Genomic DNA, 23,100 nt, shown 5'->3' on the forward strand with positions numbered 1-23,100 from the left:
TCAACCCTATCCCTCTCTGGGTCTCAGCTTCCATTCTCAGTGTCACATCCCCACCCTCCCATTATGACAGTATAAGTGCTGAGATCTTCAGAGGAATATTCTGAGGTTTTAGAGCTTCTGATAGTCAGGGGTAGGAGGGGGATGGCCCCTCCCATTTATTCTCACTCCCCTTAGCCCACCCTCCCAGCTCAGGGTTTTCACAAAAGGTGGGGCGGGGGAAGGGAGAGGCTGGATGGGAGCCAGGCTGGCAGAGACAGGGGCTTTGTCCCAGCTAGCTTCTGAGCCAGGAGAACCGGTGGGAAAGCCCGTGCCAGGCATAAAGGAAAGGCTGGGGGGAGGAAGTGAGGAGGCAGCCAGGGAAAGGGGGTGGAGGATTCTGGGGAGTAGAGAGGAGCTTCCTTATAAGTAACGGGGAGGGGGAGAGAAGGAGTTGGGCAGAGGAAAGGTTGGGCATTGCCTGGGTTCAGTCTAGGGGGCCATCTTGGAGGAGGCCAGGTGGGTACGGTGCCTAGGAAGGGAAAGGTAGGAAGGGAAGGTCAGAGGGGTACTATGGGAGGAAGAAGCTCTGGGTTCAAGGAAGGACTCTGGCACTGGGAGGAGCAGAGGGAGTCCTAAGTATAATAACACCCACAGTTTATGCTACAAGCACTTATTGAGCTCCTACTGTGTGCCTGGTGCTATAAAGCACTCTCAAAGCATCATAACCTTGTCACAACCTGTGAAGTGGTAGTAACGGTGCTTTTTCACAAGTAAGGAAACAAAGTCTCAGAGCGGGTAATGAACTTGACTAAGGTCACACAGCAAGTTGACTAAGACCCAGGTCTTAGCTCTGAGGAAGAATCCTTGGCTGGAGACAGGGATCAGACAGTCACAGTGAGTTAATGGTAAGGTGGGGGCAATGGGCTTCAGAGGCCAGGATATGTGCGAACCCAAGTGGATATGGTAGGGGGCCAGAGGAAGTCTATCTTAAGGTCTAACTCCATCTTTCCTCCTCAGGTCCCTCCACCAGCCTGCATCATGGCGCCACTGCTCCTGCCCCTGCTGGCAGCCCTGGCTCAGGTCCCTGTGGCCTTAGCTGACACCCTGGAAAGGGACAGCTCAGGTAAGCAATTCCACTCCTTGTCTCTGTCTTCTGCATCTCCCCTCTGGTAGGAGTTGGCCTCTTTTCCAGCCCAAACCAAGCACCTCCTGCCTTGGGGTGGGGAAGGGTCTGGGCTGGGGCACTTGGAAAGAAGGTATGAGTTGTGGGGACCCTGGGTGGGGTGGGGGAAACCTGGGAGTAGGACTTGGGTGGGGCCCTAGGTACGTGGCTCCAGGACCCTAGAGTCTAGGATAGGAGACCTCAGGAGAAGGACGAATGGGGTTGGGAGGCAAAACAGGTATGAAGTTGGTAGAAAACTTGGAGATGGCTCTGAAGAGAGCAGACTGGGAGATTTTGGGGACAGGGCTGAAGGACACAGGGGCGAAGTTAGAGGACCCTGGAGGTTTCCAGGGAATCCTGGGGGTGAGGTTGACTGGGAAACTTTGGGATGGGTCTGGAGGACTGTAGGGGTGGGTTGGGGGCCCTAGAAGGGGAAGTAGCAGGACCCTGGGAGCAGGGCTGGGGTCCTGGGGGCGGGGTTAGGAAACCGAAGGGCGAGGCAGGGGAGGGGCACAGGGCAGGGCTTGGAGACCCTGGGCGGGACCCGGCCAGTCCACAGCATTTAGTTCCAGCCAGCTTGGCCTGCCCACAGAGGACCGGGCTTTCCGCGTGCGCATTGCCGGCGACGCGCCGCTGCATGGCGTTCTCGGCGGCGCCCTCACCATCCCGTGCCACGTCCACTACCTGCGGCCGCCGAGCCGCCGGGCGGGGCTGGGCTCTCCGCGCGTCAAGTGGACCTTCCTGTCCCGGGGCGGAGAGGCTGAGGTGCTGGTGGCGCGGGGGCTGCGCATCAAGGTGAGCGAGGCCTACCGGTTCCGCGTGGCGCTGCCTGCCTACCCTGCGTCGCTCACCGATGTCTCCCTGGCGCTGAGCGAGCTGCGGCCCAACGACTCTGGCATCTACCGCTGCGAGGTCCAGCATGGCATAGATGACAGCAGCGACGCTGTGGAGGTCAAGGTCAAAGGTGAGGGGGCGGGGCTGGGGAGAGGTTCCTGAGGAAGGGAAGGGAGCATTCTTGCACTCAGGGAACCCATAGCCTGAGAGGGGAAGCAAACACACCCAGAAGGCACACACTGAGTTGGAAAAGGGGTAAGGAGGTACTGGCTTTTGTCACCTTTCTCTTGGAGCCCTGGTGGTGCAGTGATTAAGCGTTTGGCTGCTAACCAAAAGGTCTGCAGTTTGAATCCACCAGCTGCGCCTTGGAAACTCCATGGGGCAGTTCTAGTTGGTCCTATGAGTCCTATGAGTCGGAATTGACTGAGCAGCGAAGGTTTTTTTTTTTTTGGGGGGGGGGGTGGTTCTCACTTCAGATACACTAACTCAAGCTCGCGTGCTGTAGAGTGGGAGCAATCTGAACTTCATTGTTTGCATACAGAGGAATCACAAGGAAGGTGAGGGAAGGTCAGTGTGTTGGCTGGGTGATTACGGGGCTCAGGAATCCTCTCCACCCCTCAGGGGTCGTCTTTCTCTACCGGGAGGGCTCTGCCCGGTATGCCTTCTCCTTCGCTGGGGCCCAGGAGGCCTGTGCCCGCATCGGGGCCCGCATCGCCACCCCAGAGCAGCTCTACGCCGCCTACCTCGGGGGCTATGAGCAGTGTGATGCTGGCTGGCTGTCCGACCAGACCGTGAGGTGGGCTAGGGGCTGTGGACTGGTAGCTTCCAGTTACGTTTGTGAGGTGGCTGTGGCCTGTGGCTCTGCCAAGGGCTGCATCGGGTTGGGCATACAGGGCTCTCTGCCTCAGGGAATGAGATTGGTCTGAAGAAGGTGATGAGAACCCTCCACTGGGGGACAGGGGGTGGAGGTGTCCCTGCAGAGCTGGGAGGGCAGCCAGACCATCAACAACTGGCTGCATTGAGAGGGCATTGTGATTTGGTAGGATCAATATGGGATGGCTCCCTGGTGAAGGTGCCTGTGCTGAGCCTCTGCTCTCCCTCCCCAGGTATCCCATCCAGACCCCACGAGAGGCCTGTTATGGGGACATGGATGGCTTCCCTGGGGTTCGGAACTACGGAGTGGTGGACCCGGATGACCTCTATGATGTCTACTGTTATGCTGAAGACCTAAATGGTGATTGGGGGTGAGGGGTTCCCGGAAGATGGAGCCCATTCTCCAGCATTGACCGTAGGTCTTCCTGAAGCCTCTGCTAGGGGAAGACCTTACCCATCTGGACCTCAGCGTCCCTCATGTGTCTAAGGGGGAAGTCAAGGGCAAGGAGATAATCTCTCCTTCCAAACGTTGTTGAAGAGGCCAAAGCCTCGGGTGGCAGGAGACTGAATTTGAGTTCTGACCCTGCTGCTACCTGCTGTGCATTGCTCTCTGCTTCTTAGCATATCTGGGCCTCAGTTTCCTTCTTTGCAGAATGAGGGTGCACAGGCTGGTTCAGGTCGCTTTCAGCTCCAATATCCATCCTGAGCGTCTATCCAGACTCTGACTCTATGGAGTAGAGTAGTTGACCCCATGTCACAGATGAGGAGATTGAGACCCGGAGAAGCTTGCCCAAGGTCCCTATGGGATCCCAGGGTTGAAGGAGCTACAAACCACCTAGTAATCCAGCCCCCTTTTCCTCACACAGGAGAGCTGTTCCTGGGTGCCCCCCCAGAAAAGCTGACTTTGGAGGAGGCAAGGGCATACTGCCGGGAGCGGGGTGCAAAGATTGCCACTACGGGTCAACTGTATGCAGCCTGGGATGGTGGCCTGGATCGCTGCAGCCCAGGCTGGCTGGCCGACGGCAGTGTGCGCTACCCCATCGTCACACCCAGCCAGCGTTGTGGTGGGGGCCTGCCTGGTGTCAAGACCCTCTTCCTCTTCCCCAACCAGACCGGCTTCCCCAACAAGCACAGCCGCTTCAATGTCTACTGCTTCCGAGGTGAGCCTCTCAATCCACAGAGGCTGAGACCAATTTCACAGGGACAGGGTCAAGCCCTAGAAGTCCTACCCCAACTCTGATAGAGTTCTCTTAGGTCTCTGCCATTTGCCTGAAGGACCCTTGGGTGATACATGACTTTATCATCTAGGGCTGTAATTCTGGGCATGCCTCCTGGCTTGGTCTCACTCAGCTGTGTGGCCCCATGGAGCGATCACCTCCATGCATCTCTTCACTTGCCTCCCACATGCCTTTCTCTTCCAGTTTCAAAATTACTTCTCCATATTGGGCTGCTGATTGTGTTCGCATTTGCTGTCAGCTCATTGACAGAGCAGAGATGACTGACATTCTCTGAAGCCAAGGAGTGGTCATATCTGCTCCTCAAATTCTCCCAGTCAACTAAATGCCTTCAAGAGCCCCTGGGGGTGGGTGTGGGGGGAAGAGGCAGAGTTTCCAGAACCTGAAGCTTGAAGGTGTCAAACCTTTAACTACTAAACACTGATGGGCAGACAGAATTCCCCCCATAGGGAGCAGAGTCTCAAGAGCAGTTGGGTGTAGAGATGGTTCCCTGCCCACATCTTATATTGGGAGGTGGAGGGAAGGCACTGCCTGTGACCCCCAGAGGTGCGGCATCCAGGCCAAGGGTGGCTAACAATCAGGGAAATGTTACCATGCGTCCTCTAAGTCCCTGCCCCAGTTGTGAGCCTGCAGTCCTGGTCCAAGGTCTGGGGGCAGAAAAAGGAGGGGGAGACACAGCCATTGCCCTCAGGGAGCCCCTAGTCTGAGGGGGAGGACACAGCTTTTGCCGTGGGAGCCCCCAATCTGAACAAAGACAGGATGCCTCACTCCCAGGATGAGAAGAGACTGAGAGAAAAGCATGATTTCCATTGGACAGATCTCCAGACATCTTTGGCTTGGGGCTGGGCATGAGCCGGAGATGAAGTTTGAAAGATGATGGGTCCATCTGGGGAGGTTTCCTGGAACAGGGTTAACAACAACAATAATGACTATGATAATGGTAGCTAACTTTTCTATGCACGATGTGCCAAGCAGTGTTCTGGGAAGAAATGAAAGGAGGAGCTGCATCAGGAGGAGGGGAGAGGACAGCTATTGTTGGGAGCAGGTGGAAGACAGGCAAGCGAGGGCACGGGTTTGCTTTTCTGGCATGGAGCAAGGCTTACTGGAGCAGGTGATGAGGGCAGGGACGTCCTGTCCTGTCTTGCTCGGCTGAGTAGACAGCCCTCAGGGCTTTTCTTAGCCCAATTCCATCTTCGCTTCATTGGTTTTCTCCTTTCTGTTCCCTCCCCCAAATGACAAAGTGGTTCATTCCAAACCTCTAGTTACTTGAGAGGCGCAGACCCCAGAAGAAGGGCGTGGCCCTTTCTTTGCCCTCTTGTCCCAATTCTGAGATCTTCAGGTGGTGACTGTCAAATGTTCTTTCTGAACTCTGCCCTTCATCTCTCCTGTGATGATGGCAGCCTGCTCCCTTCCATTTCAAGATTCTTGGGATGTGAGGCTGAATGAATGGGATCCTTCATAACCTTGCCACCCAGCCCAGGGTCCCAAGGTGCTGAGGCACTCTGCCCACCCTTTTGCCTCCATCCCCTCACTCAAGGGAATATCTCCCGTCTGAGCCTCTCCTGATCACTCTACCTAAAGTACTTCCCATCATTCTATCTCCTTTTCCGCTTAACTGCTCTTTACATTGTAACATTATATATTTATTCATTTATTTTCTGTATCTGGAATATAAATTCTCTAGACAGCAGGAAGTTTGCTGTTTTGTCCTTCACTGTATCCTAGGTGCCCGGAAGTGTACTTGGCTTGATAAATGGTAGACACTTGATTAATGTTTGAGGAATGAGTGACAAAGCCCTGGGATGCTTCCTGGGCCCCATGGGAGCTTCACAGGGAAGGTGTGAGAGGATCCCATAGTCTCTGACAGCCTAACCCTGAGCTCTAACACTGTAGGCCATGACCTGAAAGGTACCTGTTCAACCTCATTTTGGCCCTTTCCTCCTGCCACAGACTCTGCCCAGCCCTCTGCCATCCCTGAGACCTCCAACCCTGCCTCTGATGGACTGGAGGCCATCGTCACAGTAACGGAGACCCTGGAGGAGCTGCAGCTGCCTCGGGAAGCTGTGGAGAGTGAGTCTCGTGGAGCCATCTACTCCATTCCCATCATGGAGGATGCAGGAGGTGGCACCTCTACTCCTGAAGACCCTGCGGAGGCCCCTAGAACCCTCCTAGGTAACTAGAATCCCTTATCCTGGGGATGTCTCCACCTGAGAGAAATTTGGGCCAGAAAGGGCAAGCCCAGGTAGTTGCTAAGGTCATGACTGGAATGACTCTGCCCCATCTTTTCTCAGCAGCTCAGTGATGCATGGCATCTCCCCTGTCCCTCTCCCAACCTTTTCCTTTCCAGTACATCCCACCCCCAAGTCTCTGGGATGTCAGTACCCAGAGCAGAATCAGTGAGCTGGAAATGCTTGGACTAAGGAGCTTCCCCCAGGAAAGAGGAGTCTCCTTTCTTGCCTCCCCTAAACAGAATATTGACAGGCAAGGAAAGGGAGATCCAACGAACATGTCCTCTTAGGCTGATGAAGAGATTACAAGGACTTCTCAAGTATCCTCTCAATGCTGAAGCTCAGGCTGAAGTTCTGCTTACAGTGTGGAGCAAAGAATACCCAGAGCCTCACCCTCCCCAGCCCTGCCTTTCTCCCCTTCCCTTTCCTGCTGAGACGCTGTCCTTGGTGCTGAACTCTCTGTGCTTTTGCCCAGAATTCGAAACCCAATCCATTATACCTCCCACGGGGTCCTCAGAAGAGGAAGGCAAGTTGTTAGAGGAAGAACAGAAATACAAGGATGAAGAAGAGAAAGAAGAGGGGGAGGAAGAAGAGGCGGATGTGGAGGACGAGGCCCTGTGGGCCTGGCCAAGCGAGCTTGGCAGCCTGGACCCAGAAGCACCTTTTCCCACGGAGCCTGCCCTGGAGGAGTCGCTGTCCCAGGCATCCCCAACAGCAAGGGTGGTCCTGCTACCTGGTGCATCACCGCATCCTGGTAGAGAGTCAGAGGCTCCCAGGCCTCCAAGCGTCCGTGGGCCACCCACTGAGACCCTGTCCACTCCCAGGGAGGAGAAACTGGCATCCCCACCGCCTTCCATACCATTTGGGGTGAGAGAGATGGGGGAGGAGACTGGGGGTCCTGAGCTGTCTGGGGTCTCCCGAGGAGAAAGTGAAGAGACAGGGAGCTCCGAGGATGCCCTTTCCCTGCTTCCAGCTACACGGGTCCCTGAGGGCACCAGGGAGCTGGAGGCCCCCTCTGAAGAAAACTCTGGAAGAACTGCCCCAGCAGGGAGCTCAGTGAGAGCCCAGCCTGTGCTGCCCACTGACAGCACCAGCCATGGTGGAGTGGCCGTGGTCCCCTCATCAGGTAACGCTGCCCAAGGCTCCACCTTCGTCTTTTTCCTCCTCCTTTTTCTCCCTGTGCTGCACTGGGTCACTTGACCTGTAGTCCTTTAATCCACCATTGTCCCAGACCCTCCTGTCCTTTACCTTCATTCTGTTACCCACCTGTACCTGGACACCCCACCTTGAGACTTCCATCCCAACTCTCTAACTCCTCACCCTGTGACCTCCAGCTCCATGATCCCCACCCTGTGATCCTCTCACTATTCTTGAAACCCTTACCCTGTGACCCTCAGCCCCACCACTGACCACCTGGGCTACCCTTGGGCTCTCCACCCTGTGATTTTCATCTCATCCAACCCACAGAGTACCCTCATGCCCTCCTCAGGGTGCCCCCCTCACCTGTCACACTCTTCAGGGCCCAAGTCCATCTTCCACTGTCCCCTTCCCCCCTCCTGTGTGCCGCCCCCTTCAGCTGCCTCCCAGTGATATCAGGGAAGCCTGGGATTCCATCTTTCCTCTCACAACCTTTAGAGCCCAGGAGATCCCTTGTCCCCACGGAGCCTTAAGTGACTACTTCTGTGAAGTATTTTTTTGACTGTTTCATGGAAAACAATCCTCGGAAATAAATCTCTATTAAACCGCTTTATAACCAAAACGCTGGCACCCTCTGTTTCCATCTTCAGCTGTCTGATCTTTTCATTCCATGGATCTGTGTCCTACAAAGCTCTTTGATGCTTCTCTACGGCATCATGTCTCTCCCTCTCTTTCTCTCTCCTTCTGTCTCTTTGTGTCTCTGCCTCTGTCTCTCTTTGCCTCTCCTCCTTTTTCATCTTCAGCCTGGGCTCTTTCTTGGCCTGACAGTCTAACAGTTTCTTGCTGCTCTCTCATCTCTTCAGGCCTGTCGACACTTTCCTTCCTGACTGCTGAGATTCTAAATATGACTGTACACATTACCCCAGAGAAGTCATCATCAGCCTGGGAGGGTGCTGGGACTTCTAGTCCCTCACTCATGATGGGGAGAGGCCTACACAGCCTGGGGTGTGTCTGTGTGTGCATTTATATCTATTTCTGACTCATCCTGGTTGCTCCCATATACACAGAAGCGACTGAGATAGTCCTTGGTGTAGAAGCCCTTGCCTGGAACACAGGTGGCCCAGCCCTCCACCCTCTGCATCTCAGCAAGGGAAATGGCATCTAACTCTCATCCCACTGCCCATAGCTTCCTCCTCCTCCACTAATCCCTGCACTAATGACCACCCTCACACCCCACAGAGAATGATTTCACCTTCCCAAACCCAAAGGACCTCAAGGTCTCTAGTGCTGGAGAAGACACAAATCAGAGATCGAGAATGTGGAGGGGAGCAGAGGGGGTAGTTAGGTTCTGGGGTCTGAAAGAAGTTGAGCTTCCCAATGGAGGCCCCTAGAGAAGGCTAGGAGCCTCTCTGCCCCTGGAGCCCCCCTTCTAGATGGCCCAGGGTGGGTTAGGTGCCCTGCATCTCACCCAGGCTCACCATTTCCAACTGTTGGCTCCCTGACCAGTTGGCCTTGGAGTTAGTTCAGCACCGGGAAGGTGGTCTTGGTGGGGGAAGAAGCACCTCTGGAGGTGTCCGTTCTGTCTTAGTTACCTGAAACTCACCATGTGACCAGACTGGAGGATGAGTGAGAGGTCACCTGGTCTGCTATTGCAGCAGGAGGAAATGGTGTTAGATCCAAGTAAAGGAGGAAGGAGGACAAAAAAAAGTCTCAAGAAGAGCTCCTTCATCCCCCACTCTGTGGGTCCTGGGCCCAGGTTCTGCAGCCCACAGCCAGGGAAGGGACCTGTGACCTGGGTGGGGGACCAAGTTGGACCAGAGTTGGAGGTTTGTTGGGTTGGGCAGGAAGGAGCGAAGAGGACAGCAGGAGGGGCAGTAAAGTGGGGGAGGGGGGAGAGGTGTGCAGGATGCCTAAGCTGTGTGGGGCCTGGTGCTTAATGAGTTAAGTAAAATGCCTCCCCCTTTGCCCAGGGGAACAGAACTCCCAGCTTGGGAGAAACTATTGGCAGGAGAGGAGGTGGCAGTGAGAGTGGTGCCAGAATAGCTGATTCATTTTAACCAAAACAGCTAGGTCATCCCAGCAAAATTCTTTGAATCAACTCCAGATTCTCCTCTCCCCACCCCTGCTCTGATCCCCACCAGGCAATGGGATCTGGGGCCAGAGTGAAGCACTGTGGGTCTTGGCCTGTACCACTAGGGGTGGGTGGTACAGTCTGAAGGGTCCCACCCATGCAAGACATTAACTCCTAGGCTGAGGGCCCTAACCTGCACTGTAGTACCATCTTGCCCTGGGTCATCTGGACCACAAATGGGTCAACTGACAACCCCTCTAGCTCCCATGACCCAGCTTAAGGGCAGACAGCCCTCACCCCAGGATCCAGAGAGAGAGGTAGTCTAGGGGAGAAGGCAGATGGCCTAGCCAGACACAGCTGGATCCAGACAGCAGATTCCAGGCTTTCAGAGTAGTGTCAACCTAAGAAGACTGCCTGGAGGTGAGGGAGCCAGAGGAGGAAGTGAGATGGAGTGGCAGTTTTCTAGGTTGGGAACTTGAAAAGGTCCTGAGGTGGAAGAGGGAGGGGAGTCTTGTAAGGGGGAAGAGTCCTGAGAGATAAGAAGTAGAGGCAAAGAGAAGAGGTTGGGTGATGCCGAGAGAAAGCTGAGTGTGTGGGGCTGGCACTGCGAGACAGTGGGAGCCACTGCAACTTCTTTCCCGAGCTGTGGGAGAGGAGGCAAGGCACTGAGGAAAGAGCCATGGATCTCCACTGACGGCTTCTGGGGCTGGCTGACCCTGCCCAGTGGACAGCAGGAGGAATGGTTAGCCTCCACCTGGGCCACCCCAATACCAGGTCCCAGAGGCAGTAAAGGTCAGGCCACACCCCACTGTTGCTATAGCTACTCTTGTAGACCATACAGACCTGTGCTGCGACCTGGCACAAAGAAAGAGGGGAAGCACTAAACTCCAGGTCTAGAGAAGGGCATTGACCTGCCCAAGGGCATGCAGCAGAACTAGGAGCCAGATAAGAGTCCAGATCTCATGACCCATGGCCGGGTATCTCTTCCCTTAGTGTGGTTGGCTCCCGAGAGCCTTCGTGGGTACTTCTCTTCAGCCCCTGTTGGGCTGGGCCCACACTGGCAGGGATGAGGATGGCCCACAGGAGCTGAGCCAATGCTGAAGGGGGGAAGGGACCGGGAAGAAACCCAGAACTCAGGGCTGGTCTTTGAGCAGAGGCGGGCTCCAAGGTGAATTCTAAGGTTGTTGTGATAGCTACCAGGACAGGGAGGTCAGGGCTGAGGGACTCTCTAGACCCTCTCCAGAGGGGCTCTGGCTGCAGAGTTGTGCTCCCCCACCCCACCCCCACCTCACTCTTTCCACCTCTCAGGTGACTGTGTCCCCAGCCCCTGCCACAATGGTGGGACTTGCTTGGAGGAAGAGGAAGGGGTCCGCTGCCTGTGCTTGCCTGGCTATGGGGGGGACCTGTGCGATGTTGGTAAGTGTGTTGGGGGGCATGGGGGGGAGGAGATCTAGAGCCTGGATTCTGCCACACGTACTAGATCATAGAGGAAGGGCAGTGGCTTTGGCTCTGTCACTAACAGGTCCCCGTATTAGGCAAGGCGCATAGTCGTTCTGAGCCCTGTGCTCAACTTTCTCACCTGTTAAATGGAACCAAAACGCCTCTCTCAGGGGTCCATGGGAGAGGAGCACTTAGCACACTCCTGGCATTTGGTAGGCACTCCATTCATGCCACTTTCCATTCTCCCAGGAAGAGAGGAGGGTACCATTCTTTTTTGAGATGAAAGAAGGCAGAGACCCAGGCTGAGATTGCATCCCTTGCCCTGCTCCTCCCAGGCAGAGAAGGCATCAAAGACCCCCGCCCAGGGCCCCCCCCATTCGGGCTCCCGCCCCGCCCCCTCACGTTCTAAGAGCTCCTTAGCACCGCCTCCTGCCTCTTAGGCCCATCCTTTCGCTCCGCAGTGGTGGGAGGAGCCCAGTCCTTTCCAGGGGGACCTCGCCCCTTCGGGTTCCAGGGTTCTCCTGCCTAAGCTGCCAGTCTTATGTGCCCCAGGCCTTCAGCTCTGCAGCCCCGGCTGGGACGCCTTCCAGGGCGCCTGCTACAAGCACTTTTCCACTCGGAGGAGCTGGGAGGAGGCAGAGACCCAGTGCCGGATGTACGGCGCGCACCTGGCCAGCGTCAGCACGCCCGAGGAGCAGGACTTCATTAACAGTGGGCCGAGGACGGGGCTGCCGGGGGCCCCGCCATCCGCTCACTCACTCATTCACTCATTCATTAATTCGCCCCTTATTCATTAATTCACTCGCTCATGATTTGGCTCACTTCATTCGTTCACTTTTTCGTCCTCTCTTCCTCCTTCCCACTCCACGCTTGGGTAGTGGGGCTTCAGGCAGGGGAGGGCCGGGGTTTCGCGCGTGAGGTTACACAGGTAGGAGCCTGGCCATGGCTCAAGGAGCCCGCCTGCAGTCCCTATCACCCTCCCCGGGGCTCACCCATCTCCACCTGCTTTCCCGACTCTGACCTTACTGAAAGTTTTTACTCTTTTCCTAGAGTTTTCCCCTTTCTAGCACTGCTTGGTATTTCTCCCACTTCCATCCCCACCCCTGCCTTCCATCTGGCCCGTACGCAAAGGCTGGAGGGAGGAGTGAAAACTGGGAAGTGCGGGCCTGGGACGCGGGAAGGACTTCCCAGGGCGGTCACCTACAGACTGCCAGATAACGGGGAATGAGCGCCATCTGCTGGCCAAGATGCTCACTGCACTCCTTCGTTTCCTCTGCGGTCATTTCCCAGATCGATACCGGGAGTACCAGTGGATCGGGCTCAATGACAGGACCATTGAAGGCGACTTCCTGTGGTCGGATGGTGTCCCCCTGGTAAGAGGCCCCAGCCGCCCCTCATGTCTTCTAGTTCACATCCCTGAAGCACTTTTGCCCTCCATCCCACAATGACCCCTCCCCTCCTTCTGGAGTTGGGCCCCTTCCTTTTCCCCTGCTCTCTCCCTCTTCACCCTGGTCCCCCCTCCCTTCCCTGTGACTGTCCCTTCCCTGTATTCCTTTTTCTTCTCCTCCAGCTTCCATCCTCTCCCCGTGCCCCCTTCCGCCCTTCACCTTCCCTCTCCTGGTGCCTCCACCCTTCCTTCTCCCTAGATACTCTAGACCCCCTTCCCCCAGTGCTCCTGGTGTTCCAGAGCTGCCCACCACTTCCTCTGTACTCCCCCCACCCAGCTCTATGAGAACTGGAACCCTGGACAGCCTGACAGCTACTTCCTGTCTGGAGAGAACTGCGTGGTCATGGTGTGGCATGACCAGGGACAGTGGAGCGATGTGCCCTGCAACTACCACCTGTCCTACACCTGCAAGATGGGGCTGGGTGAGGGCGGGCGCGGGAGGGTCAGGCAAGGGAAGGGTGGGATGGGGCCTAGGGGATCCAGGGGACCAAAATATGTATAGAAGAGGGTGTGAAGCTGCACAGTCAGAAGTGTGTCCCAGACCCTGGGAGGGATAACAAATTATGTGAGACCACTCGGAATCCCTGCTGTTTTTTGTGTCAGGTTGTGGCTCACTCCTTTCCTCTCCTCTCCATCGACTGTGCCCCCCTGTAGTGTCCTGTGGGCCCCCACCGGAGCTACCCCTGGCTCAAGTGTTTGGCCGCCCACGACTGCGCTATGAGGTGGACACCGTGCTTCGATACCAGTGCCAGGAGGGGCTTGCCCAGCGCAACCTGCCACTGATCCGCTGCCAGGAGAATGGTCACTGGGAGCCTCCCCAGATCTCCTGTGTGCCCCGAAGGCCTGTGAGTGCCCAGGAGGGGGGACACTAGCCAATAATAGCCGTGGGCTCCCATCCCAGTTGGCTCTGTGACCTTAGAGTAATCACTGCCCCGCTCTCCGCTTGGATCCTCCTCTGCAAAGTGGGGGCAGGGGGGGCAGTTAGGGGGCTCAATGCTCTGGGACCCCCTTCAGTGCTGATATCTGAAAACATGCTACCTTACTCTGGGCTCTTAGGGCTGAGCCAGGGCTAGTGTTTTGATAAGATCAGAGACCAGGGTGCAAGAGCACCAGGGGGCAGGCTCTGAGAGAAAAGGAGGAGGAGCCCAGGATGGAGGGTGAGTGTGCTTGTCTTCTCCAGGCCCAAGCCCTGCATCCAGCAAAGGCCCCTGGAGGACACCAGGAGCGGCTGCCTGGGCGCTGGAAGGCACTGTTGACTCCCCCTTCCAGCCCCACTTCAGGTCCATCGGGAGCAAGGCCTTGAACACTGCTGCCCCCAGCACTGGCCTCTCACCCAACCCTCCCTTGCTCCCTGTGTTCTTCCCACCACAGGCAGTGACAAGATGAGAAGGCTGGAGCTGGGGTCAGGTGACAATGTCTGAAGGGCCTTCTGGGAAACCCCTGGTTTGCTCTGCCAGCCCAGGCCCTCTCTCCTCCCACCCTGGGCATCAGGTTTTTCCCTCAGGGCAAAGGGTAAGTCCCTAAGTGCCTCAACTGCTCTCTCTGCCAGCTATCCTGTCCTCTCCATTCCCCTAGGGGGCACTGTGCCCACTCATTCTTGGTTTCCAAGAGAATGGGATTGTTGGATGGAGTGCCTGTAAAACCAGCAGGAAATAAAACTGCGTTTGAGCCTAAGCAAGTTGGATGCCCTTGTGTGTGTGAGAGAGAGAGAGAAGTGGCGTTGGGCAGGGCCTCATAGGATAGATAGGGCCTCTGGGTTTATTAACTTCTGAAGGTAAGAGAAGTCCCCGAGAAGTCAGTGGCTAGCACGGTACCTGGCACAGAATAGATACCCAGTAAATATCTGTGGCATGAAGGAACCCACAGGCATTGGGGGACAGCTGGAGGAGTGCAGCATCAGGACGTTTGGAAGGAGATGAAATCCCTGGAGTGCTCAAGATCAAGCAGATCTAGCCAAGAGAAAAGCAGAGCGGTGGGTGCTTTGGTGTCCTAATTTCAGAGCTCTGAGGCTGATTCTCTTAGGGGATGTAAGAATAAAGGGAAAGCTAGACAGGCACTGAAGCCAAAAGATTGGGGTCTAGAATGCAAGAAGTCTTGCCGCCAGCAGAGAAGGCAAGATGCAGGAATCCGGCAGCGGTCCCCAGCCCTGCTGTGGGGCTGGGCTCTGGGGAATAACCTGTGGGTCTTTCAGGCTGTGACCAGCAGAGGGCGATGCGGACGTAGGCACGTCGCCCTGAGAGTGCTGTGTGCGCGTGTGTGTGTACACGCCTGAGAGGAGTGTGGAGAGTCCTAGAATACCGCCAGGGGGCGCCTCGGTCTTTCTTTCTCTGGCTCCCGGAGGGGGGAAGGGGGGTATTTGGCTGGGAGGCAGGGTAGCACTTCCGGCCAGGCTGAGCTGGCCCTGAAGGGTGTGAGTCAGCGGAGATTGAGGTGGTGAGGTCACTCTGAGAACTGGAGAGAGTGACAGACCGATGGTGTGTGTGTGTGTGTGTGGTGTGTGTGCGCACGTGTGTGTGTGTGTGTTACCTTATGGTAACGTATGTGTCAGGATTGGTATGTCTTTGTGAAGAAGGTGAAACATATTGCCCCATATCCTCACACTTAACCACACTCTGTCACGGATATGCACACACGGGCATGCTGTCATATGTATCACTCCTGCTTGTGCCCACTCAGTTACACCACATTCACCCACATGGGTAATTCTTACTCCTTTTCCTAAAAGTCAATGAAACCTGATACAACCAAGAGACAGGGAGGCATATCCAGAGGAGCAAAAATCTGAGAGAAATATGAGACATGCAAAGATGGTGAGGCAAGATTGGCAGAGAGAGACAGGTGCACGTGGAGGGGAGCTGGGGGCTCTCACAGATCATCCCTACCCTGCTCCTCGGCCTTCCACCACCCTGTAACTAAACCTCAACCAGTTGGTCTCTGAGATACCAGCACTGAAATCCCAGACCTCAGCTGCCCCCCTCCCCCACCCACCTCCACATTCCTCTCCTCACCCTAGGGGCCCACCTGCCTACCTTCTGTGCTCTCCACACAACCCAGCCCAGCTTGGCCAGGGAGTGGGGACTGTTTCTTGGGGCTACAGAGAAGAGGTTGATCCCGGGACTAGAGTGGACCCCGACTTTATCCTGTATTATTTTGCCATTGCTAACTCAGTACATTTTTAGGGATGTGAGGGCACTTAGCTGGAATCATGAGTAGAGGAAGACCAAGGTGGGCCTTTGAAGGTAGTCCCTGAAGAGGAGAAGACTGGAGAAGGGGATGTTTGTCCTTGGATTCTTGAGGGAGTTTCTCCGAAAAACACATCCTAACAGAGATAGAGTTTCAGTAACAAGTTGGATTTCCCAAAGAGGCCCTGGTGGTGAGCTGGAAGGGGCCTTGGTTTCTCAGCCCTCTCTTCAACACTCTCTCACTGAATTCCCCCCACAGTGGTAGGCAGGGATCCACCAGCTTCTCTGATGTGTGGATGAGGAGAGTTCCAGAGGGAGATACGGGACTAGAACTAGAATCTTTCCCCTACTTCTGACACCTGCTGGGCTGCCTGAGCTGGGCCGGAAACGGAAGCTTCTCCTGGCTTTGTTAGGCTTCCTGGGGAAGGGTGAGCTGGTCTGGATGACTCAGCATGCTGCCTAGAATCCAACCCCTGGCCCAGTGTAGGTGTCTGTGTGAGGCATGCTGTCCTGGCCTGGGGAGGGGGATTTGCCTTTCATGGAGTGTCAGCCCCATGTTTTGGGGGGAGATGGAGCAGGGGCCACGCCTATCTCTGCTTCTGCCTCTGGAAGCGGGGGCACAGCACAGATCTGACCATATATCCCCCTGCTAAGGCCCTAGATGTGTGGTTAAGCTCTCTGTCTCTTTGCTGCATCTCTAAAATGGGGTCCCCCCACAGAGTTTCCCATTCCCTCGGGGTGAGAAAGGTCAGAGAGTGTACCTATGGGTGTGTACAGAGGGAGGAAGGCCCAGCCTGAGTAAAGGTTGGGGAATGGAGCATTGTGCAGGGCCTGAAATTCCTGAGAGATGGGCCTTCCAGAGATCACCCACCTGCCAGAGTCCCCAGCTACCCCCCAGACTGTTCTGATCCAAAAGCCACCCTCCATTGCCAGCCCCCAGTCCCCACCCTCCACCCCCGAACTCCCACAGCCCTGCCCTGACCTCACTGGGGCCTTTGTCTGATCCCTGAGGCCCTGTCTGTGGGCCTGTCTCCTGCATAGAGAAAGAATGGATCCCATTGTTCAGACTGCCTGCTGTGACAGAACTCCCAAAGACTTCCAAAAGCGCTCAGTCACTTGGACCCCTGCGGGTGGGTGGACTCTCTAAGCTTTGAACCCCATGCCCAGGGGCTGTAGTCAGGCCCCTGCCTGGAGTGAGGACCCAGATGCCCATCCTCATAGCTATGCAAGAGTTCCTCCACCCCTAGACTAGAAGTACTTCCTGAGAGCTAACTTCCACCCTACTTGCTGCAAGGGAAAGATTCCAGTGGGCAAAGCATGAGAAAAGGATTGAAAAGAAGAGTAAAGAAAAGAGAGAAAGAAGGAGGATGTGAGGAAATTCACCCCCTGCCGGATGTGGGAGACCAGCTGATCCATCTGAGTGGGTGGTTCTGGTTCTCCTGGCTTCTGTGTTTATTTCCTGGTGGCTCTTTTTTAGTATTTAGACGGTTGGTTAACAGAGGGAAGGTCATTGACCACTTTGGCCTGCAGTATTTAAGGAGAGAATCTCACAGCCCCTGGCTCGTGTTCTACCTATAGACCCCAAGTGGTGTCTAGGGGCTCCTAGGATCATTGACAAGGTGCTTCAGTTTCCCCACTGAGGTGAGCTGAGGCTCTCTGACATTGTACAGCTTTCTGGCAAATGAGATGAATGGAAAAGGGAGGAATATAGGAAAGCCCAAGAGACTGAGGAGTTGGGCAGGGGCCTAGGAGGAAAGATGAAAGTAGATGGAAGACAGAGGAGAGGTGAGAATGGGCAAATAGCAAAGGAGAGCTGGGTCCATGAGTGAGACTGACAGCATGAGGGGTCTCTCCTTAGGGGGAGGTTGGAGTCCAGGAGCATCCAGAAGAGGCCCGGAGGCAGCTGGGCATTGCCCCAACCCACCAGGTCTCCCAGCCACCCTTCCTGGGCCTCTGGGGCACCAGCTTATAAGCAGCTGAGCCCACAGTTGCTGGGAGGGGGTTCCTCGACAGAGGCCTCCTGGCACCTGCCTTGGTCTATTTCTGGAGCCACAGCTGAGTCACTGGGGAAGGGGGGGGCTGTTGAATAGGACTGGAGTTTGTGGCTATGAAAGAAAAAAGCTGAAGGGGGAAGAAAGGGGTCTAGAACCTTGGATTCTAGGGTGTGGGGGGTGATCACTAGGATCTATCCCTTTGGGGCAAGAGGGGCTGATGTTACAGCAATAAGAACAGGAGTTAGATTATGGGAGGGACTTCCACATTGGAGTCCTGGAATAATGTGGAAGGGTTGGGGAGCAGGAGGTAAAGCCTTCTTTTTCTGAAGTAGCCTGATCTGGGGGTGGGGAAGTGGGTGCTGTCTTAGAGAGGAGAAAGAGAAAAGGGCCCTACAAGAGTGGAGGGAAGCAGGGGGCATAGATGGGGGATCTCAGAACCCTGCGAGAGGAAACCAGAGAGGACCATGGTTTCCTCTGCTCCCAGTCACAGACTCCGTGGACCTGCACCGCACCTGAGGCCATTCTGCCCCTCCCTCTGCCTCTGAGTCCCTTCCTGGGTTTGGCTGCTTGAGATTCTCGTTTCTCTTTCTCAGTGGGCCTGAGAACTCAGAAACAAGACGTCTAGCTTCTTTCTTTCTCCAGGGGAAGACTTCCCCTCTCTCACTTCCCAGGAAGACCCTCACCTCAAACTTCCATCCACCCCATTGCTCAGCCTCCCTCTGTGAGTTGGGGGTGGGGGCCCAGTTGAGGCCCAGGGGCCTGTCCCCAAGCCTGAGCCTTCTTGGGTTTCCTGGCCTTGGATAGGCTTGGTTTCCATTCCCTCCCCCATCAATGGGCAGCAACAGGGGGCACATTCCAGCTGAAATTAAATTACATTCCTCCTTCTCTGTCTGACAAGGATGGCATCGATGACAGCAGCTGTGCCGCTACAGGGTCAAGTGGCAGCAGCCGGTTCCCCAAGATGGGGCTGAGAAGGGGGAGCTGAGGGGAGTCCAGAGACCAGGGCCTCTGGAGCCAGCGAATGTGCTCATATTCTTTGATCTCAAGAGGCCAGAGCAAGAGGGCCAGACCCTGCAGTGGGAGGGATAAAGGTTAGCCCACAGGGTAGCACAGCTATATGGTACCTCAGGGAATGATCAAGTCCAAATGGTAAGGTAACGTGGGAAAACCTAGGCCCCGTCAGCAGGGAATAGTCCAGCACCATGACCTCTGAGAGGACCCTGGAAGGATGCCCCCTCCCCACAGCAGACACGAAGGCTGAGAGGGCCCTTTAAGAGATCACGCTTCAAGCCATCTTGTGCTTGGCCAGAGCCCAGAGCCCAGGCCTTTGATTTCCTCTCAGTCTCTGGCAGTGGCCGGTGGTGGCAGCAGTAGCAGGGACAGCAGCAGCCTGGGCTGAATAGGGAGCTCAGCCTCTGACCTCACCCTCTGTGGTGCCTCAGCCTGCACAGCCTTATAAGGAAGTGCCTCAAACAAACTGAGGAAGCCACCTCCGGCCCCCCACCCTGCCCCCTGTGCCGTCCCAAGGCTATATTTACCCAGAGGAGGCCCCAGAATAACCTCCCACTTGTCCTCTGTCCTCGTGCTGGGCTGGGGGTGCTGCCCCTCCTCACTCCCTCCCGGGGGAACTCCTCCCTCAGAAAAGCTTCCTGTTGTCTGACCTCATCTTAGTCATTCCTTCATTCACTTATTCAGTACCTATTTCCTGAGGACCCACTGTGCCCCAGGCACTGTGCTAGGCTCTGGGTGATAAACACAGATTTCCTTTGCTTTCCCAGAGATTTCTAAAATAACAGGGTTTTTTGAGTTGCCACACCCCCCTGGCTTCCCTTCTACTCTCCCTTTGGCTCCTTTGTCCTGGATTCTCCTCCCCTCTCCTATAAAACTCTCACTGAGTGATCTCTAGGTCAATGACAGCCTAATTCTTGTCTCCAACCTGGCCTTCTCGCCTGAGCTCCAGGCCCACATATCCACCCTCCCTCAACCAAAAAAAAAACCAAACCCATTGCCGTGGAGTCTTTTCTGACTCATATCTGCCCTACAGGACAGAGCAGAACTGTTCTACATGGTTTCCAAGGAGCGCCTGGTGGATTGGAATTGCCAGCATTTTGGAGGTCACGATTTCCTCCTGGATGCTCCATCTCAGAAAATGGTACCGCCATCCCCCAGCTGCCCAGGTACCACCAGCCCACCTCCGCTGTCTTATCCCACCTTGTCTCCCACACTGGATCACCAAGTCCTGAGATTCAGCTTCCCTTACCTATCTCTAATCCATCCCCTCCTCTCCCTGCCCAAGGCTGCCATCCTCCCCTGCCTGAACCCCTGCGGTCTCCTCCCTGATTCACTCCTGCCTGCCCCAATCCATTCTTACACACCAGCCTGAAAGTTTTATTTAAAACGCACACCTGGTCCTGTCATGTCTCGATTTAAAACCCTTCAGAGGCTCCCCATTTCCCTGAGAAAGAAATCTATATTCCCTGGCAGCCGGGTGAGACCTCTGCCCCCTGACTCCTGACTCCCTCTCCATTCTCATTGTGAACCTTCTTCCCTCATTCTGCTCTTTCCAGCCACTCATGCCTTCCTTCTGTCCCTCAAAGGCCCCAGCTCTCTCTTGCTTCGGGGCTTTGCCCACGCTGTTCCCTCTGACTGGAATCCTTTTTCTCTACCCTCCCTCCATCACCAGTCAGCTCCTGCTCATCCTTCATGGTCTCAGGGTGGCCTTCCCTGACCACCCCCTCCCATGTCCCTCCAGCAAGAACAGATGAGGGCCCCTGCTCTGTGTTCCCATAACCTCCTGCTCCTCTGTTTCCAAGTATGACTACCACTCAGAAGCCTTTGTTCAATTAGAAGGTAAAGCCCTCTGAGCTAGGAAGCATGTTTTTTTTTTTTAGCTGTTGCTGGATTCCCAGTGCCTGTCCGGTGCATGGCACATAGTAGATGCTCAGTAAACATTTGTTGGAAAATGACAATCACCCCTGTACCTACCACCAGGAATATTCCTGTTACTATCTCACCCCGTTTCTCTTGCTCTGCTGTCAGGCCATCACTGCCACTAAGAGCTCCCTTTCGGAAAGTTCTCACTTTTGTCTAACTTACATCCTCCGCCCTGTTTGGGCTTATTGACAGAGCTCTATTTGGGTGTCCCTGGGTGGCACAAGGAAACCCTGGTGGCATAGTGGTTAAGTGCTACAGCTGCTAACCAATAAGTCAGCAGTTTGAACCCACGAGGTACTCCTTGGAAAATCTATGGGGCACTTCTATTCTGTCCTATCGGGTCGCTATGAATTGGAATCAACCCGACAGCAGTGGGTTTTGGTGGGTGGCACAAATGATCAAGCACTCAGCTGCTAATCATAAGGTTGGCAGTTCAAGTCCACCCAGAGGCACCTTGAAGGAAGGTCTGGGGGTCTGCTTCTGGAAGGTCATAGCCACTGAAAGCCTACGGAGTACAGTCCTACTCTGACACAAATGGGGTCACCACGAGTTGTAATTGACTCAATGGCAACTGACTGGGTAGTTCTGTAGAGGGGACCTTGGTGTGGGGCAGGATGGGCAGCCAGGCACAGGGAACGACTGCTTGGCTCAACCTTCGTCCTTGGCTCTCACCCACGCAGGGGTGCCCAACGGCTTGGGAGACCAAGCACAGGGTGTCTCTGTCCCTGGGGAGGGGCAGGGAGGGGACCCTACTTGCCTGGATGGCAGCCTGGTGGGATCAGACAGGGCCTTGTTAGCAGTGGGTGCAGGAAGGAAAGAGCAGAGGCCTGGGCTGCCAGGAGGGTGGGGTGGGCAGAGACAGGATCCTGGACCCTGAGGCAGGGGATGTGTCTAGAGGGGGTGAAATGGAGTCTGGGTGCCCAAGACAAAGACTCCCAGATGGAGATAGAGAAAAGCAGACAGTGAGATACATTCAGGGAGGCTCCTGTCCACCTGTCCTTGGTTTGAGGATGCAAGTGAGGACCTGAGAGGCTGGGATTTCTGTCTCACAACTTTCCCCAGACCTCCGCCTTGGATCCAAGAGGAGGGAGAGTTGGCTCCTGGATTTGGGGTTATGTCCAAATGTTCCACATTTGTTTGGCAGCTCCCGTCACATCCCCGCCCAGGATATTTAGAGGTGTCGCCAGATCTTCCTCCCCTGCTGAACTGAGCTGAGTAGTTTCTATTTGAGTATCCTGACTTCAAGGTCTTCAGACTCTGCCTAATCCAGGGACCCAGGGAACTACCAGGAAGCAGGGGGCTGGGCATGGGAAGAATCTGTGGTTGGGTGGACTTGGGTGTAACCCCAGTTGTCAGCGTACCCCCATAACAGTGGTCCATCGCCCTCCCACTCCTGCTTGTCCTTCTTCCTTTTCCTGCTTCAGTATGTGCCCGAAGTCCCACTGGAGACCTAAACTGAAGCCCTCTGGCTTCCCCTAGCCTTCCTCCTGCTCTCTCCATCCCTGGAATCCCCCAAGTCACCTGGCCCAGCCCCCCTCATCGGGTGGCAGAGTCTGAGGTTCAGAAGCTAACAGGCAGACCTGAGGCCACACAGCCAGCCTGAGGCAGAGCTTCGCTCTCCCCTCACCCTTCTCTGACCCCGCCAGTCCAGCAGACATCACAGGCCAGACAACTGTTTGGATTCGGGGTCTAGGGGGCTTATTATGCTGGCGGCACTGAGGGGCCAGTGGGGAGGGTGTGCAGGCATGGAGGTGGCCCCAAGGCCTGATCCCTGTAATCACCCGTGCTGTGGGCAGAGATGATGATGGGCTTGGCCAGGCCCTGAGGTCACCTGGACAGGCCTCCCCAGCCAAGCAGCACCCCCAGCCTTCCCCAGGATCCCAGCACTGCTGTCTAGAGCCTCAGTCTGTCACCTCCATGTTCCCCATGAGGCCTCCCAGGTCCTCCTTTCCTCAGGAGGCAGCCCCTTCCCAACCCTGGCATCTCCCATTTCCTCCCCCACAGTCCCGCTGCTGTTCCTTCTGCTCCTGTGCTGGCCCTGAGAACAACCCTGTCTGCTCCGACCACCACCACCAACTCAGGGAAGGAAGAGTCCAGACACTGCAGGAGGAGGCATTGCTTTATTCAGGCAGAGATGAGCCACACAGGGCCGCATATGGCAGGCATGAGGGGGGTTAAGACGTGGGAGCACCCCCTCACCCCTATCAGCCACAGGCCAGACAGCCTGTGAGAAAAGGGCTGCTGCAACAAGGAGGGTGCAGGGCTGGTGAGACCAACACAGCCCCCTCCCCTCAGAGAAACCACGCGGCCTCTTGCCTCCTCCAGGTGATAGGATGGGAGGGAAAGGGGGACAGAAAAGGGGGCCTAGTGCTATAGGGCCTCAGCTGGCTTAAGCCTCACAGGACAGTGCAGGCAAGATATCCCATTTTGCAGGGTCTGAGGGGCAGGTTTTTATTCCTGGAGCCTCCATTCTTGTAAAGACCCCTTTGCCACACCCCATTTCACCTTGGCCTGTGGCCAAGCCTCTAGGGTGGAAGCCACAGGTCAAGAGATCATAAGTTAAGGGTGCTGCCCCTGAGTAGGA

The 23,100-nt window shown here is 55.7% G+C and overlaps 1 protein-coding gene across 1 annotated transcript; it reads left to right on the plus strand.

Moving 5' to 3' along the window:
- Window positions 1-225: 225 nt before the first annotated feature.
- Window positions 226-22,626, plus strand: BCAN (brevican). Its single transcript, XM_003415157.4, has 13 exons — window positions 226-1,102; window positions 1,734-2,105; window positions 2,597-2,771; window positions 3,082-3,209; window positions 3,715-4,008; window positions 6,034-6,255; window positions 6,787-7,437; window positions 10,828-10,935; window positions 11,512-11,670; window positions 12,250-12,332; window positions 12,684-12,828; window positions 13,061-13,251; window positions 13,587-22,626. Exons 1-13 carry the CDS (start codon window positions 940-942, stop codon window positions 13,707-13,709), a joined length of 2,814 nt encoding a protein of 937 aa, XP_003415205.3. The 5' UTR covers window positions 226-939; the 3' UTR covers window positions 13,710-22,626.
- Window positions 22,627-23,100: the final 474 nt, after the last annotated feature.

Source organism: Loxodonta africana, chromosome 3, assembly GCF_030014295.1.
Source record: "Loxodonta africana isolate mLoxAfr1 chromosome 3, mLoxAfr1.hap2, whole genome shotgun sequence".
In the NCBI taxonomy this organism is placed as follows: domain Eukaryota; kingdom Metazoa; phylum Chordata; class Mammalia; order Proboscidea; family Elephantidae; genus Loxodonta; species Loxodonta africana.

Excerpts from the sequence above, each read along its gene's own strand:
- BCAN (XM_003415157.4), top strand. The coding sequence starts at position 940 with ATGGTAGGGGGCCAGAGGAAGTCTATCTTAAGGTCTAACTCCATCTTT. Across the intron at positions 7,438-10,827 it reads GGCCGTGGTCCCCTCATCAG|GTGACTGTGTCCCCAGCCCC; the intron begins GTAACGCTGCCC and ends TCCACCTCTCAG. Across the intron at positions 10,936-11,511 it reads GGGGGACCTGTGCGATGTTG|GCCTTCAGCTCTGCAGCCCC; the intron begins GTAAGTGTGTTG and ends TATGTGCCCCAG.